This window comes from Macaca mulatta, chromosome 17 (assembly GCF_049350105.2).
Source record: "Macaca mulatta isolate MMU2019108-1 chromosome 17, T2T-MMU8v2.0, whole genome shotgun sequence".
Taxonomy (NCBI): Eukaryota; Metazoa; Chordata; class Mammalia; order Primates; family Cercopithecidae; genus Macaca; species Macaca mulatta.
Window position 1 is genome coordinate 94,886,719 of NC_133422.1, and position 16,215 is coordinate 94,902,933.

The window sequence follows — 16,215 nt, forward strand, 5'->3', positions numbered from 1 at the left end:
TGAGCCACCGCGCCCGGCCACTATTTCTAAAGTAATGATTGGTTCCTTATCACCCCTCGAAGTTAACCAATTCTTTTAAACAAAATCACTATGAAGTCATATCGTTGAAATTACTAGTGAACTCAAGTTGTTCCTCTTCGGTCCGTGGGGCCTAAGTTGACTCACGGGTCTTTTTGACTTGACCTCATAGTCTTCTCTAGCTTCCTTGCTATCTGATCTGACTGGACATTCCAGGCTCATGTTTTACATTTTCTGTTCCAACTTTATTTATGTATGTATTTATTTATTTATGTATTTATTTATGAGATTGAGTCTTGCTCTGTCGCCCAGGCTGGAGTGCAGTGGTGCGATCTCAGCTCACGGCAAGCTCTGCCGCCCGGGTTCACGCCATTCTCCTGTCTCAACCTCCTGAGTAGCTAGGACTACAGGCGCCCGCCACCACACCAGGCTACTTTTGTTTCTGTATTTTTAGTAGAGACGGGGTTTCACCTTGTTAGGTAGAATGGTCTCGATCTCCTGGCCTCGTAATCCACCCACCTCGGCCTCCCAAAGTGCTGGGATTACAGGCATGAGCCACAGCACCTGGCCTTCTGTTCAACTCTTTATTCAGCCATCTTTTCAAAACGCCTTGGCTGCTTCTAATGGTATTTGGAGATCACAGTTGGGGTATTAGGCATGGTCATTGCTACTGATTGGTCATTTTAAGCCTTTTTAGTTACCAGGGCTAGGAAATAAAATATACATATATATTAACAGATTTTTAACATATATGTTTTATGTTATATATGTATATTGCTTATAATACAATATGTTATCTTAACTATATTATATTAATAAAATATAGACCATATGGCAGTATATTTACTATATAAATATGTTTATAATGCCAACCACAACCCAAAATATGGTATGTATATAAAACAAATTTATATTATAATAATCGTACTGTATTAATAACATACACATAACATTTTTCTCATACATAATATATATAACAATATAAAAGTATAATTAAATAAAGTCTATGTTTTATGTGAGACAAAATAACTCCTGTGTTCATAGCAGTATTTTCCATTACAATTCAGAATCGCAGAACTTTAACCTCTTCTTTGTTGCCCCTGTGCATCTTCATTCTTCCGGATTTAGAATTCTGACTCTCAAGGATAGGGGAAATGACAGAATTAGACTATCTCACAGTTGCTTATTTGTCTCCTCCTGTGCTATACACAGAGCAATCTCAAGATAACAATGTTAATACCACTGCCAATATGATTACTAAAAACATTACAAATGTGTTTGTACATAATCTTCCTCTAATATTTTAAAAAAAGTTGTACTATATCTATATTGTCAGAAAGTGTGGCTGTTATCTATAAGGTTTTTATACATACATCTCCTTAGCTTTCATTTAGTTTTAGCTCTACAAGTAACCCTGGCTCTTTATGTTGATGTCTCGTTTGTCATTTTGGTTTCCTGAAGCTCCTTCTCTAGTACAGGAGTGGGCAAGCTTTTTCTATAAGGAGCCGGAGGGTAAATATTTTTGGCTTTGTAAGCCATATGATCTCTGCTGGTACTCATTCTTATTCTTGTAGTGAGAAAGCAATCACAGACAGTGTAAACTATGAGAATGGCTGCGTTTCAGTTTCATATAATTTTCACACGTAATGATACAGTATTTAAAAAAAAATTTGCCTCCTCCCCACCCCCAATAATTAGTAAAATCTTTTCTTGGATCATGGACTGTACAAAAACAGGCAGTGAGGCTGGGCATGGTGGCTCTTGCCTGTAATCCCTGCATTTTGAGAGGCTGAGGCGGGCGGATCACTTTAGGTCAGGAGTTCAAAACCAGCATGACCAACATGGTGAAACCCCGTCTCTACTAAAAATACAAAATTAGCTGGGCCTGGTGGTGCATGCCTGTAATCCCAGCTACTTGGGAGGCTGAGGCAGGAGAATCGCTTAAACCTGGGAGGTGGAGGTTGCAGGGAGCTGAGATTGCACCATTGCGCTCCAGCCTGGGCGACAAGAGTGAGACTGTCTCTCAAAACAAAAAACAAAAAAACCCAAAGCAGGCAGTGAATGGGCCAGATTTGGCCCACACACTAGTTTGCAAACCTCTGCTGTATTGGACTTCTCAGAGTTTGTGAGTTCTTGCATGTTGTTACATTTTCTCTGCCTTTTATAGTTGCACTGACTTCTATGGATTAAAATTGCTTAGCTTGACTCAGCCTGGTGGCTCATGCCTGCAATCCCACCACTTTGGGAGGCTGGGGCAGGAGGATCACTTGAGGCCAGGAGTTTCAGACTATCATAGGCAACATAGCAAGACTCCATCTCTACCCCACCAAAAAAGAAAAAAAAAAATGCTGGGCATGGCAGTACACACCTGTAGTCCTAGCTACTTGGGAGGTCAAGATGGGAGGATCACTTGAGCCCAGGAGTTTGAGGCTGCAGTGAACTATAATGGCCCCCCTGCATTCCAGGCTGGGCAACAGAGCAAGACCCTCTTCCCCAAAATTAAAATAAGTAAAATTCTTAGCTCATACTTTCTTTCCTTGAGTTTCTTACTCAAAAGAGTTTATTATTCCATTTTCTTCTTTTTTTTTTTTTTTTGAGATGGAGTTTCACTCTTGTTGCCCAGACTGGAGTGCAATGGCACGATCTTGGCTCACCGCAACCTCTGCCTCCCAGGTTCAAGCAGTTCTCCTGCCTCAGCCTCCATAGTAGCTGGGATTATAGGCATGTGCCACCACGCCCAGCTAATTTTGTATTTTCACTAGAGACGGGGTTTCTCCATGTTGGTCAGGCTGGTCTCGAACTCCTGACCTCACGTGATCCACCCACCTCGGCCTCCCAAAGTGCTGGGATTACAGGCGTGAGCCACCGCGCCCGGCTATTATTCCGTTTTCTTTTGGCACAAAATGTTGCTGTCAAAGTCTGATGATTATTTAAATTTCTCTTTTGTATAAGTTACTTTTTCCTAGTTGTTGTTTTTTTTTTTCATTTACTGAAGTATTATTACTAGCATTTTTTCTTGGTATGTTGGTCATCCTGGAATGAATTTCTCCTGTAGTGTGGTCTTTTAATATTTATTTTTTGGTTCAAGTAAATTTTCTTGAGTTATATTTTTAATATTTGCTCTTTTTTTGCTTTGGTTCTCTTCAAGGATTCCTATTATTCATATGTTGGATGTTCTTTTTTTATCTTCAGTATTTGTCATCTTCTCCTATATTGTTTATTCATTTTTTTATATTTAAATTAAATATTTTTATTTTCACTTTGTCTTTCTCATAAGGCATTGTCTGTTTTCCTTATTCACTCTTAAATTCTTTGTAGCTGTTTTCATTTATGGAATGATTTTCTTTTTCATTTCTAATTGTATCATGAGTTCTGTCATCTCCTTTCTGCATTTTGGAGCTTTTCTAAATCTGATTTATACTATTTTATGTTATGTGTCATTTAAAAATGTCTTTTAACTTGTTTTGAAATATTAGATGATAGGCCGGGCACGGAGGTTCATGCCTGTAATCCCAGCACTTTGGGAGGCCAAGGTGGGCGGATCATGAGATCAGGAGTTCGAGGCCAGCTTGGCCAACATAATGAAACTCTGTCTCTACTAAAAATACAGAAAAAATTAGCCGGGCGTGGTGATGCGCATCTGTAGTCCCAGCTAATTGGGAGGCTGAGGCGGGAGAATTGCTTGATCCTGGGAGGCGGAGGTTGCAGTGAGCCGAGGTTGCGCCACTGCACTCCAGCCTGGGTGACAGAGTGAGACGCCGTCTCAAAAAAAAAAAAAAAAATAGATGATAGTTTTGATCTATTGTGTTGGTATGTTTTTGTCCTGTGCTTTTCCCCCGCCACATGGATGTTATTCTGGTCCCTTTTTGTTGCCTTATAAAAACATTGTGTTGAGGCTGGGCATGGTGGCTCACATCCGTAATCCCAGAACTTTGGGAGGCCGAGGCGGGTGGATCACTTGGGGTCAGGATTTTGAGACCAGCTCGTCCGACATGGTGAAACCCTGTCTCTACAAAAAATACAAAACCTTATCAGCTGGGCATGGTGGGGGGCACCTGTAGTCCCAGCTACTTGGGAGGCTGAGGCAGGAGAATTGCTTGAACCCCAGAGGTGGAGGTTGCAGCGAGCCAGGATCTCCCTGCTGCAGTCCAGAGCGAGACTTTGTATCAAGACAAAAAACAAAAAAAATTGCGTTGGATTTTATGTTGATACTTTTATTTTGCTTAGTTTAATGTATAAAATTAGTTTTTCTCTACATTGCTTTTTAAAGAGCCACGTATTTTCAAATCAGTGACTCAAGTCCAAAAAGTTCAAACACTTGAATAGAGATAGCAGGAAGTGGTTTATTCTGAGGTCTTGAAAAGAATGAATTAACCCTGTAATCTCCCCAGTATTCTTTTCGATGTTCCTATTGATATCACTGTATTCAGTGGGTGCTCCTTTCTATCTGCTATGTAAATTTTTGAAAGCTTTCTTTCTGACTCAGTTTATCAGATGTGCTATATTCCCTGAACCAATCCTGGAACTGGCCTTTTCTACCAGAAACACTTTTTCCTTTTAGCATGGAATAGTATTAAAAACCACAATCTGGATCTTTTGGACAGTTCAGCTGTTTTTCCATGGCTATCTTTTTTTTTTTTTTTGAGACAAGGTCTTGCTCTGTCATCCAGGCTGGAGTGCAGTGGTGCAGTCTCAGCTCACTGCAGCTTCTACCCACCGGGCTCAAGCAATCCTCCTACCTCAGCTTCCCGAGTAGTTGGGACCACATGGGACCACAGGTATACACCACCATGACTGGCTAATTTTTATGTTTTTTGTAGAGAAAAGTTTTCGCCATGTTGCTCAGCCTGGTTTCAAACTCCTGAGCTCATGTAGCTCACCTGCCTCGGCCTCCCAAAGTGCTGAGATCACAGGCGTGACCCACTACGCCTGGCCCCATGGCTGTCTTTTATTTCTGACCCTGGTTTTGTAGTTACCCAAGTAGCAACTCTTGGTGAACCTAAAATGTATACACTTTAAAATCTGAATTCATAATTAGCAATTTACTAACTTGTGATATTTCTGAGAATGAAATATGTATCATACATTGTAATTTTTACAATGATTCTTTCTGTCCTTAATTCCTGACATAAAATCTGTTGTAAATTAAATCTCATTTCCTTAACATACTGCTCAAACCCGACTCTTTTCCCCATTCTTCTATTAAAATTTTTCCAGAACCATAAAGTCACAGAATTTAGGAAATGAGTAGAATTTTGGAGCAGTGATTTCAGCTTTTCATAATTTCTTTCTCTTCCTTTGTCTTGCCATGTCGCCCATGCTGGAGTGTAGTGGCTGTTCATAAGTGCCATCGTAGCGCACAACAACTGTGAACAGTGTCTGGGCTCAAGAGATACTCCTGGCTCAGCCTCCCAAGTACCTGGGACTACAGGCACACTTGGCTCCTAATTATCTTTTTTAATGAATTACTTTAATGATGAAAAATGCCTACCTTTTGTAGTCATAAGACATTTGTTTGCATTCAGATATTATATGCATCATGCAAGGTAAATTTAAAAGGACCTTGAAAAGCATATTTTTGGAAACAAATTTAGTTACTATTGCATAACAGAAAACTTGCAGTGATTAAGGGAAGCTGATAATTAGATGGATAACAAAAAATACCAGGTTAACAGAAGAGTATCGAAGGTTACTAGTGGATATAATCTGGCTTTTTATTCTACATCACACCACTGCCTGGTCAAGAACTGAAAGCGTTTGAAACATGCTGCATCACACTGCAGTTGCCATATTCTCTTATCCTGACCTCATCCTTTTTGGTCACAGATTTATGGGAGCCAAGAGCCTCTAATGTTGCTCTCTCACTTTGCTTTAATTACTTTTAAAGGCCGACCTAGGGAGCACTTCCAAAAACACATTGATAAAAAGGAAGTTAAGTCATTGAAACATTTGTAGTGATCCAGCATACTACTGGCTATTTTTCTTTTGTATTGGGTGGGACAAAAAATAGTCACTAAGTACTTGATGTAAGCTTTTTTTTTTTTTTGATAATTTTGCATTTTTGGGTGAGTAATTTTCCTCAAATTAGAATGCACAAGAAAAATCTGGTTAATCAGTGTTCCAGGTCGTTGGGCTCCTGTTAATCAGAAGTTTTACTGTATAATCATAATGTACTTTGGATGTTCTCATTTATGTTATTTCTTCAATTCTTTGTGTGGGTACTCTGATTGCTTGATTACATCTACCTGGCATAGTCGTTTTTAAAGCAGCATTATAATAAAATTTTCCATCTTTGCAAGTAAAATGAGAGTATGGAAAGACAACTGATGGTTGAAGCATGATTGTTTCCTCTTGCCTTTACTTAGTGTTCAGCGGGTTTCAGGTTTTAGATAAAGAGAAATGAATATGATTATTGTCCTGGTCCGAAATGATTCATGTATCCACCTGGAGACATAGAGTTGATAGAGGTGTAGGCTTACCACTATTATCTCCTCATACAGAGCAGCGCTACTTCCTACGTGCTTTACATTTTTGGAGATTTGCATAAGATTTTTTTTTCCACGAAAATAAGGTTCTACTAAAACCAAATACAAAAACATTTGATAGATACTTTATAAGCACCTCTTATGGCTGAAGGGGTTTCTTATCCAGCATCCTGCCACTTGTAACACCAGCAAATTTTAGGCATTTCGGTTCCTATAATACTATTTTAGAGTCCTGTGGACCTAGCTATCTTATTATTCTAGTGTCCTCTTTTTTTTTTTCTGGAGAAAGAGTCTCACTCTGTTGCCCAGGCTGGAGTGCAGTGGTGCAGTCTTGGCTCACTGCAACGTCCACTTCCCAGGTTCAAGCGATTCTCCTGCCTCAACCTCCAGAGTAGCTGGGATGACAAGCGCGCACCACCCTGCCCAGCTGATTTTTGTATTTTTAGTAGAGACAGGGTTAGGAGCATCCTCATTCCCAAAGAGAAGAGGATGCAGAGGAATCTGAGTCGTTTTCCCCAGTTTATGACACTACCTCTTGCGCTCTGTGCTATCATTTCTCCTTAGCTCTCTAGTCTTCATCAGCCTTGTATAAAAACACTCAAGTTTAACTGTTTCTTTGGATTTTCATTTCCTTACGCAGGCTCCTGTGTCACGTACAACTTATATTAAGTAAATGTGTATACTTTTTTTTTTTTGGTTAATCTATCTTTTGTAATAGGTGCCCCAGCCATAAACTTAGAAAGGTAGAAGGAAAATAATAGTTTTCCTCCTGTACATTATTTAATTATTTAATCAAACTTAAAAGTCAGATATTATCCACATTGTCACTCAAAGAAATGGATGCTTTAGACTCAGGGTCTAAAAATTCCCTTTTCTTTTGTTTTGCTTTTGGGTAGGAGAGAAGCATACCTCTTGAATTTAAAGGCATTGGCTTTACTACTCATTTTCTCTGAATGGTTTCATTCACAACTTTTATTTTTATATATATTTTTTGAGATGGAGTCTCGCTGTGTCCCCAGGCTGGAGTGCAGTGGCTCCATCTCGGCCCACAGCAACTTCTGACTCCTGGGTTCAAGCAATTCTCCTGCCTCAGCCTCCCCAGTAACTGGGATTACAGGTGTGTGCCACTACACCCAGCTAATTTTTTGTATTTTTAGTAGAGATGGGGTTTCACCATGTTGGTCAGGATGGTCTCGATCTCCTGACCTCGTGATCCGTCCTCCTCAGCCTCCCGAAGTGTTGGGATTACAGGCGTGAGCCACCGCACCTGGACTGCCATTCACAATTTTTAATTCCATCCTGTATGTGATGCCTTTAAAAATCTGTAGTTTGGCTGGGCGCAGTGGCTCATGCCTGTAATCCCAGCACTTTGGAAGGCCGAGGTGGGCAGATCATGAGGTCAAGAGGTTGAGATCATCCTGGCCAATATGGTAAAACCCCGTCTCTACTAAAAGTATAAAAATTAGCTGGACGTGGTGGCGTGTGCCTGTAGTCCCAGCTACTTGGGAGGCTGAGGCAGGAGAATCGCTTGAACCCTGGAGATGGAGGTTGCAGTGAGCCAAGATTGTGCCATTGCACTCCAGCCTGAGACAGAGTGAGACTCTGTCTCAAAAAAGATAAAATCTGTATTTCAGCCTGGACTTGTCTGATCACTTCTATACTTCTCTATCTGCCTCCTTAACATGAATACTTGACTATTGTGAGGCACCTCAGCTCAGCGTGTGCAAAGTTGGAGTCATCATCTCACCTCCTAAATATTTATCTCCTTGTATATTCCTTGTGTTTATTCCTTGTTCAACTTCCACTTGCTGCTCAGGGTGGGGTTAATCCTCCTGGTCACGATGGCCAGGAGAGCGCTCCAAGCACCAGGCTACTCAGCTGCCCTGGTCACCAGGAGAATGAACCTTTTTTCCCAAGTCAGGATTCTTTGCAGGTAGCAATGCTAACATGGAATGAACATGTGACGTAAAAGTGATATATAAATATGCGATTTATTGTTTATACCACCTCTGACAAAGGTCGTAGGGCAATCAGCAGTTAGGCGCCTTCCTCGAGGAAGGCCTGCATATAGGTCTGGTTTTTCCCATTTTATATTTACCTTCAGTTCTTTATGAAATGACTTCATCCTTTATCTCAGCAAACACCCCCATTACTTTTCTAGACCATGCCCTGTGGTGGAGCTGATGGCATCATATTTTGTTCTGTCTCTAGATCTATTTAAGTCATTAGCATTTTTTTTATTAGAGTGGCATGAACAGCGAGGTAGATCCGTTGTCAAGGTACTCAGTGTGGTCTGTGCAGAGTGGTTTGGATTGAAACTGGACCTCTACCCAGTTAAATTCCCGCTGGATTCTTGACTCATCTTTTGTAGTCACAAGGATGTAAACATGTTGTACTTTTTTTTATCTATTTCTCTGAGGTGTCAGTGATCTGTTCACGTTTCCTGGAAATTATTGATATCCTGTTATCTTCATCCATGTTATCTCCTATGTTTAGCTCAGAGCCTGGTGCAGAATTGGTATTCAGTAAATATGGATATTTGTGTTATACTAGGCACTATGCTGCAGGCTGTTGAAAACACAGAGATTTATAAGGTGTTTAGGGGTGACCTTACTGGCTAGATTAGGTGGCGTAGGACGTTATATACAAATACAGTGTCATAGAGTGGCTTTTCGGAGGTGCACTGTTTATACCTAGCAGGAGTTCTTCAGTGCTGTCCGTTGTTTTCATTTGACTTTGTTGCATGCATCTATCCACACATGTACTATATGCAATATAGTATTTTAATGTGTTGGCTCAAAGACTGTTGTTTCTGCAAGAAAAATAGTTAGAAAATACACATATGGGCTTTTCTTTTTATAAATTGTGACTGCACATCATGCTCTGTAATGTTCTTGTTATAAATTTTGACTTGTTTTTCTCCACAGGCAGCAGAAGATGTCATTTTCATTGGACCTGACACACATGCTATTCAAGCCATGGGTGACAAGATTGAAAGTAAATTATTAGCTAAGAAAGCAGAAGTTAATACAATCCCTGGCTTTGATGGAGTAGTCAAGGTGAGAAGCTATTTTAACTTTTATTGTATATGTCTTTAAGCATTTTGTCAAAAGTATAAGATAAAATGTAACTATTGCTTTTTTGGGATATATTTATACACACACACACATATATATACACACACATACATACATGTATGTATGTTTAAAAAATCAGTGTTTTTACATTTATTTATTTATTTATTTATTTGAGGTGGAGGCTTGCTCTTGTCACCCAGGCTGGAGTGCAATGATGTAATCTCGGTTTACTGCAACCTCCACCTCCAGGGTTCAAGTGATTCTCCTGCTTCAACCTCCGGAGTAGCTGGGATTGCAGGCGCCTGCCACCATGCCCAGCTAATTTTTGTATTTTTAGTAGAGACAGGGTTTCACCATGTTGGCCAGGCTGGTCTTGAACTCCTGACCCCAGGTGATCTGCCTGCCTCGTCCTCCCGGGTGCTGGGATTACAGGTGTGAGCCACCACATCTGGCCAAAAATCAGTGTTTTTAACTGGATTATTTTATTATTTTTAGAGATGGGGGTCTCACTCTTCTGCCTAGGCTGGAGTGCAGTGGTGTAATCATAGCTCACTGTAACCTTGAACTCCTTGGCTCAAATGATCCTCTCGCCATGACTCAAGAATCCCTCCTTCTTTAGCCTCCCAAGGGGCTAGTACTGCAGGCACACACCACCACACCTGACTAATTATTTTTATTTTGTAGAGATGAGGGTCTCACTGTGTTGCCCAGGCTGGTCTCAAACTCCCGGGCTGAAGTGATTCTCCCGCCTTGGCCTTCTGAAGTATTGGGATTACAGGTGTGAGCCATTGCGCCTGGCCAACTTGTATTATTTTAAATAGCATAAGTTTGAGTGAGAAACTGAGCATTGTATTCAGTGAATCAGCAGTGACTCAGACTTTCATAGGAAAAAGGTTGGTGATCAAAAATTGTATTGTCAGATCTCTGGATTGCATTTAATAGTGGTATGTGTTTCATGTGTTAAATATTATGAGTTTCTCTATATATCTTTATCTTGAGCTTCTCTCCATGTGTATAATATGTAAATTAGAATCATGTTTCTGGTGAAAGTGGTATAGCTATAGGTAATTGTACATTGCAAACATTTAGCAAGAGCCTTCTGCAACTGAAGGCTTCTGAGGGAGAAATGCAGAAATTGAAGTATGCAATTTCCCCTTTTCCCATGAAAAATTATTCTATTTTTTTTCTAGTTAGAAGAGAGTCCTCATGTAGAGTTTTAACCTTGTGATTTGAGTTAGCCTGCAGGAACTCTTCATTTCAGCATTTCTTGTTGTTACTTTTGGCATTCTGTGTTGGGCTGTTCTTCATTGTGCAAGATCATTTTGTGCATTAGAGGACAATTAGAAAACTTGGCCCCTGGTTAATAAATATCCTCAGCTTCTTGCCCATATTTACCTGTATTTACTTTTATCTACATTTATTCATGTCGTTCTTCCCCCTTGGTACAAGGAGGAGGTGTTCCACATCCTCTGGAAAGCCAGTTTCTCCTCCTATTTTCCAAATGTATTCTTTATAGCCTTCACAGGCTATGGTTTTACTGATTATCTTTTTTCTCTTCTGTGTCTTAAAATTCTCATCTTTTAGCTCCTTTCTGTTATCATTGCTATTAAAAATGCTCAGTGAACAAATGTATTGTTCACTCAGTTGTGTGGGAAGGATGTGGTGATGAGACACACGTGATCTGCGCATCATAGTGCTCACAGTTTAGTGGGAAAGAAACAAGCATTTCTTCCATTCATACAGCACCATCACCCCTCTCACTCCACAGCTAGTTGCCACCTTCTTTCTCTCTTCCCTTTCAGTGCCAAAGCTCTTAGAATTGCCCTTCTTCACTTTCATTTCTGTATCTTTCACTTTATCTTTAAATTTGCCATCTAGCTTCTTTCCTCATTCCTACTGAATTTCTCTTGCAAAGCTACCAGCAACCTCTTCCCTTTGTTAAATCCAGTATATAAGCTTCAATTCTGATCTTATATCAATCTCTGAGCAGCATTTGAGTCTCTTGGTCAGTCCATACTTCCCTCTGAGATATTCACTTCTGGCACATTACTCAGTTCTAGTTTTTGTGTTTTTTGGCTCGTTTGAATGCCCCTTCTTAGATTCCTCCCGATTGTTCTTCCTATCTTTGTTCCTTAAATGGGGGTTTTTATTCTGGGTCCTGAGTAGGACATTTCCTCTTTTTATTGTGCTAACTTGCCCTGGACAATCTTACTTTTTTTCATAGCATTAATTGCCACCTTTTCTTTCTTTTATTATTATTATTATTATTATTTGAGGCACGGTCTTGTTCTGTCACCCAGGCTAGAGTGCGGTGGCACAGTCACGGCTCACTGCAACCTCAACCTCCTGGGCTCAAGTGCTCCTCCTTCCCACGTCAGCTGCTTGAATAGGTGGGACTATAGATGTGTGCCACCACACCTGCCTACTTTTTATCTTTTGTAGAGACGGGGGTTTCACTGTATTGCCCAGACTGGTTTCAAACTCCTGGGCTCAAGCAGTCCTTCTCCTTGGCCTCCCGAAATGCTGGGATTACAGATGTGAGCCACTGCGCGCAGCCCTTCCGTATACTCTAAATCATCTCTAGATTACTTATAATACCTAATACAATGTAAATGCTATGTAAATAGTTGTCCCACTGTGTTTTAAAATTTGCAGTAGTTTTATTTTTCCTTCTTTCTTTCCTTTCTTCCTTCCTTTTTTTTTTTTTTTTTTCTGAGTATTTTCCATCTGTGGTTGGTTTAATCTGTGGATACAGAACCCAAGGATATAGAGGGCCAAGTGCATGTTTAGCAGACCATCTAAGGAAGTGGCAGGACACGTCTTGTTGCTATCCTGGAGAAGAGCAAAGCATATTAGGCAGAAAGAATAACAAGTGCAAGATTGTTGGTTGAGATTGAAGTGTACCTGATACTGAATAAACACCAAGGAAGCATGTGATTGGAATCATCAAGAGAGAGACAATTTAGAGATAAGGGAAAAAAAAAGATAATGGTATAGTAGGGAGCTTAGATTTTTAGGGCCTTAAAGGCCATTTTAGTATTAGGTAAATGCCTCCTTCCTACACTGGAGTGCAAGCTTCTGATGGCAGGGATGCTGCTCTCTTTATTACTGTATCACATGCGCATGGTGCCTAGCATATTGTCAGTGCTTAGTCAGTGCTCACTAAGTATTTGTTGAATAAATAATATTCTAGGAGGTACATTTTATACTTAATACCTATTTAATACACATTGTCTGCCATTTAGTACATATTGATTAGTGACATTTATTAAATACCAAAAGAAACCAAAAACCAAGAGAAAAAAAAAAAGACAATAGAAACAGATCCACATATGCTTTAGATATTGGAATTGGCTGAGATAACTACGATTTATATGTTAAAGAAGGAAAATATGGAGAAAATAGATAAGTATATAAAGAATTTCATCCAGGCGCGGTGGCTCACGCCTGTAATCCCAGCACTTTGGGAGGCCGAGGTGGGCAGGTCACCTGAGGTCAGGAGTTCGAGATCAGCCTGGTCAACATGGCAAAACCCTGTCTCTACTGAAAATACAAAAATTATTCGAGTGTTGTGGCAGGTGCCTGTAATCCCAGCTACTCGGGAGGCTGAGGCCTGAGAATCGCTTGAACGTGGGAGGTGGAGGTTGCACTGAGCCAAGATCACACCATTGCACTCCAGCCTGGGCAAGAAGAGTAGAAGTCTGTCTCAAAAAAGAAAAGAAAAGAAAAGAATTTCACAAGAGAATTTGAGTCTATTTTAAAAATTAAATACAAGACTGGGCGCAGTGGCTTATGCCTTTAATCCCAGCACTTTGGGAGGCCGAGGCAGGTGGATCATGAGGTCAGGAGTTCAAGACCAGCCTGGCCAGCATGATGAAACCCCGTCTCTACTAAAAATACAAAAATTAGCCAGACATGGTAGTGCGTGCCTGTAATCCCAGCCACTCGGGAGGCTGAGTAGGAGAATCGCTTGACCCCAGGAGGTGGAGGTTGCAGTGAGCCAAGATCGTGCCACTGCACTCCAGCCTGGGTGACAGAGCGAGACTCTGTCTCAAAAAAAAAAAAAAAGAAATTCTTGAACTGCAAATATGTGAAAATAAGGACTTTAGATAGACTTAACATTGGACTCAACCAAGCAAAATATAAATATAGTATCCATGTTATAGCATGTATCAGATTTTTTTTCTCTTTTTGTGGCTGAGTGATAGTCTATTGTATGAGTATACCACTTTAAAAAAATCCACCTGAGGTCAGGAGTTCGAGATCAGCCTGGCGAACATGGCGAAAACCCGTCTCTACTAAAAATACAAAAAAATTAGCCGGGCATGGTGGCAGGCGCCTGTAATCTCAGCTACTTGGGAGGCTAAGGCAGGAGAATCGCTAGAACACTGGGGGCAGAGGTTGCAGTGAGCTGAGATGGCGCCACTGCACTCCAGCCTGGGCAACAGAATAAGACTCTGTCTCAAAAAAAAAAAAAATTCCATTCATTGGTTGAAAGACATTTGGGTTGCATTTTCACCATTGCAATTAGTATTGCTACAAACATTTGTATGCAAGTATTTGCTTATATATTTGTTTGTTTGTTTTGAGATGGAGTTTCACTCTTGTTGCCCAGGCTGGAGTGTAGTGGCGTGATCTTGACTCACTACAACCTCTGCCAAGTTCAAGTGATTCTCCTGCCTCAGCCTCCCAAGTAGCTGGAATTAGAGGCACCCACCACCATGTCTATGTCTGGCTGATTTTTTTTTTTGTATTTAGTAGAGACAGGGTTTCACCATGTTAGTCAGGCTGGTCTCAAACTCCTGACCTCAGGTTATCCACCCACCTTGGCCTCCCACAGTGCTGGGATTACAGGTGTGTGCCACTGCACCCAGCCATATGTCTGTTTTTAAGTTATTTGGGGTATGTACCCAGGAGTGGAATTCCTGGGTCATGTGGTAATTCTATGTTTATCTTTTTGAGGAACTGTCAGGCATCCAAACCTTTATCTACTCCCTTCCTCTTGTATAATCCACTCCTTTTCAATTTGAGTAGAACCTGTGAATTGCTTCTCTAATTAATAGAATATGGCAAAGGTGATGTCATGTTACTCCCTTAATTAGGTTGCATTATATGGCAAAAGTGATGGGATGTCACTGCATTCAATCACATTATGTGGCAAAGTGGTTGGGTGTCACTCCTGTGATTATGTTTCATTATATAATACTTGATCTTAACAGACTAGAGAACAAGATTCGTTTTGCTGGCTTGATAAAGTAAGCAGCCATATTGAGGAAGCCTGCTTGGCAGTGGATGGTGGGCAGATTCTAAGAATCTATGTAAGGGCAATCTCTACCCAAGAGCCAGCAAAAGGCTGGAGTCCTTCCTCATGCAGCTACAAGGACATAATTCTGCCAACTACCTGAATGAGCTTGGCAGCAAATTTCTCCCCGTTTGAGTCTCCAGTGACAATGTAGCCTGGTTCACTCCCTGATTGCAGCCTTGCAAACCCCTGAGCAGTGTATGATGAAATTATTATTATTATTTCCTTATGAGGTATTTTCCTCTTTACCTTTTTGTTTTAGACATTTGTGTGAATTTGGGTAGGGGTTTGGATGTGTCATTATGAACCTTGATCTACTCAGCCTGAATATTTCTACCAGTATAATTATATATTTTTTTGACAAGGAATCTTGCCTTTTTTGTATCTTCAATTTGTACTTGATTTATTCACAAGAATACTAATGGTCACTGTCCAAATTATTTCTGGCTTGATGATGAATGGTGGAGTCCTCAAGGGTTCAAGGACGAGACCATCAGGAGAGCATTTGATACGGAAATTCTGTTTACATAGGAGATTTTTCCTTATGAAATTAATGGATGTAGTATCTCATAGGAAGGGAATGTTTCTTGGCTAAAGGTCCAAAGGTGACCGTTGTGTGCTGGGACGTGGGAAATGTGACAGTTATTATCGATATCTATCAACCGAGTAGTTTGTTGATTCCGAGGGAGAGCTTGTGGAACAATGGCAGGAATTAAGGTAAATATTGTGCCACCCATATCAATAAATTTTTTACTTGTTTCTCCACTAATAATTAGTGAAAATTCTTCTTGTGAGTTGAAGAGTAAAAGGAGAAATGGGTGCTTGATTTGCTGTTAGAACGTTGCCTACTATCATTTTTTCCCCCATTCTCTTGAATAAAACAACAATTATTTTTCCATTGTAATTTCTTCTTACAATGTCTCAGGTGTCTTTATCAAAAGACTGGTGTTTAATTTTTGGAGTGGGAGCATCTAGTTTTATCTTCAAGTGTGTCATCTTATTCTGGGTCTTATACTGCCTTTGTTTTCAGGCTCTTTTGAATGTGTAATATGGAGTTGTGTTGTTTGACTGTGGTGCCTTCCCAGCCAATTTTTGCTTGTTTATAACATTTTCTGTTTCTGGCCTAAGGCTGCTCACAAGAAGTGAGGAAGGAGCTGGGGTCACAATTACTTCAGGGCTTACTCCTGAATGCTAACTGAAGGTAGTAAGAACCCACCCTGGAAGTCTCCGAGGGGCTTATCCTTCCTCTGCCAGCACAACTGGATTAGAGTTACCTGTTTTCACAGGAAAGATTTTGGTGATAGCCTTCAAAAGACCTTGTCCAATATCTACA

General features: G+C 40.5%; 1 protein-coding gene across 2 annotated transcripts in view; it reads left to right on the forward strand.

Annotated features, from left to right (window-relative positions):
- Positions 1-16,215, forward strand: part of PCCA (propionyl-CoA carboxylase subunit alpha) — a 436,739-nt gene that overhangs the window by 106,145 nt on the left and 314,379 nt on the right. For both annotated transcript variants that reach the window (XM_001092670.5, XM_015121385.3), the window contains exon 7: positions 9,431-9,562. In XM_001092670.5, the coding sequence (XP_001092670.3) occupies positions 9,431-9,562 (132 nt within the window). The remainder of the gene's footprint in view (positions 1-9,430; positions 9,563-16,215) is intronic.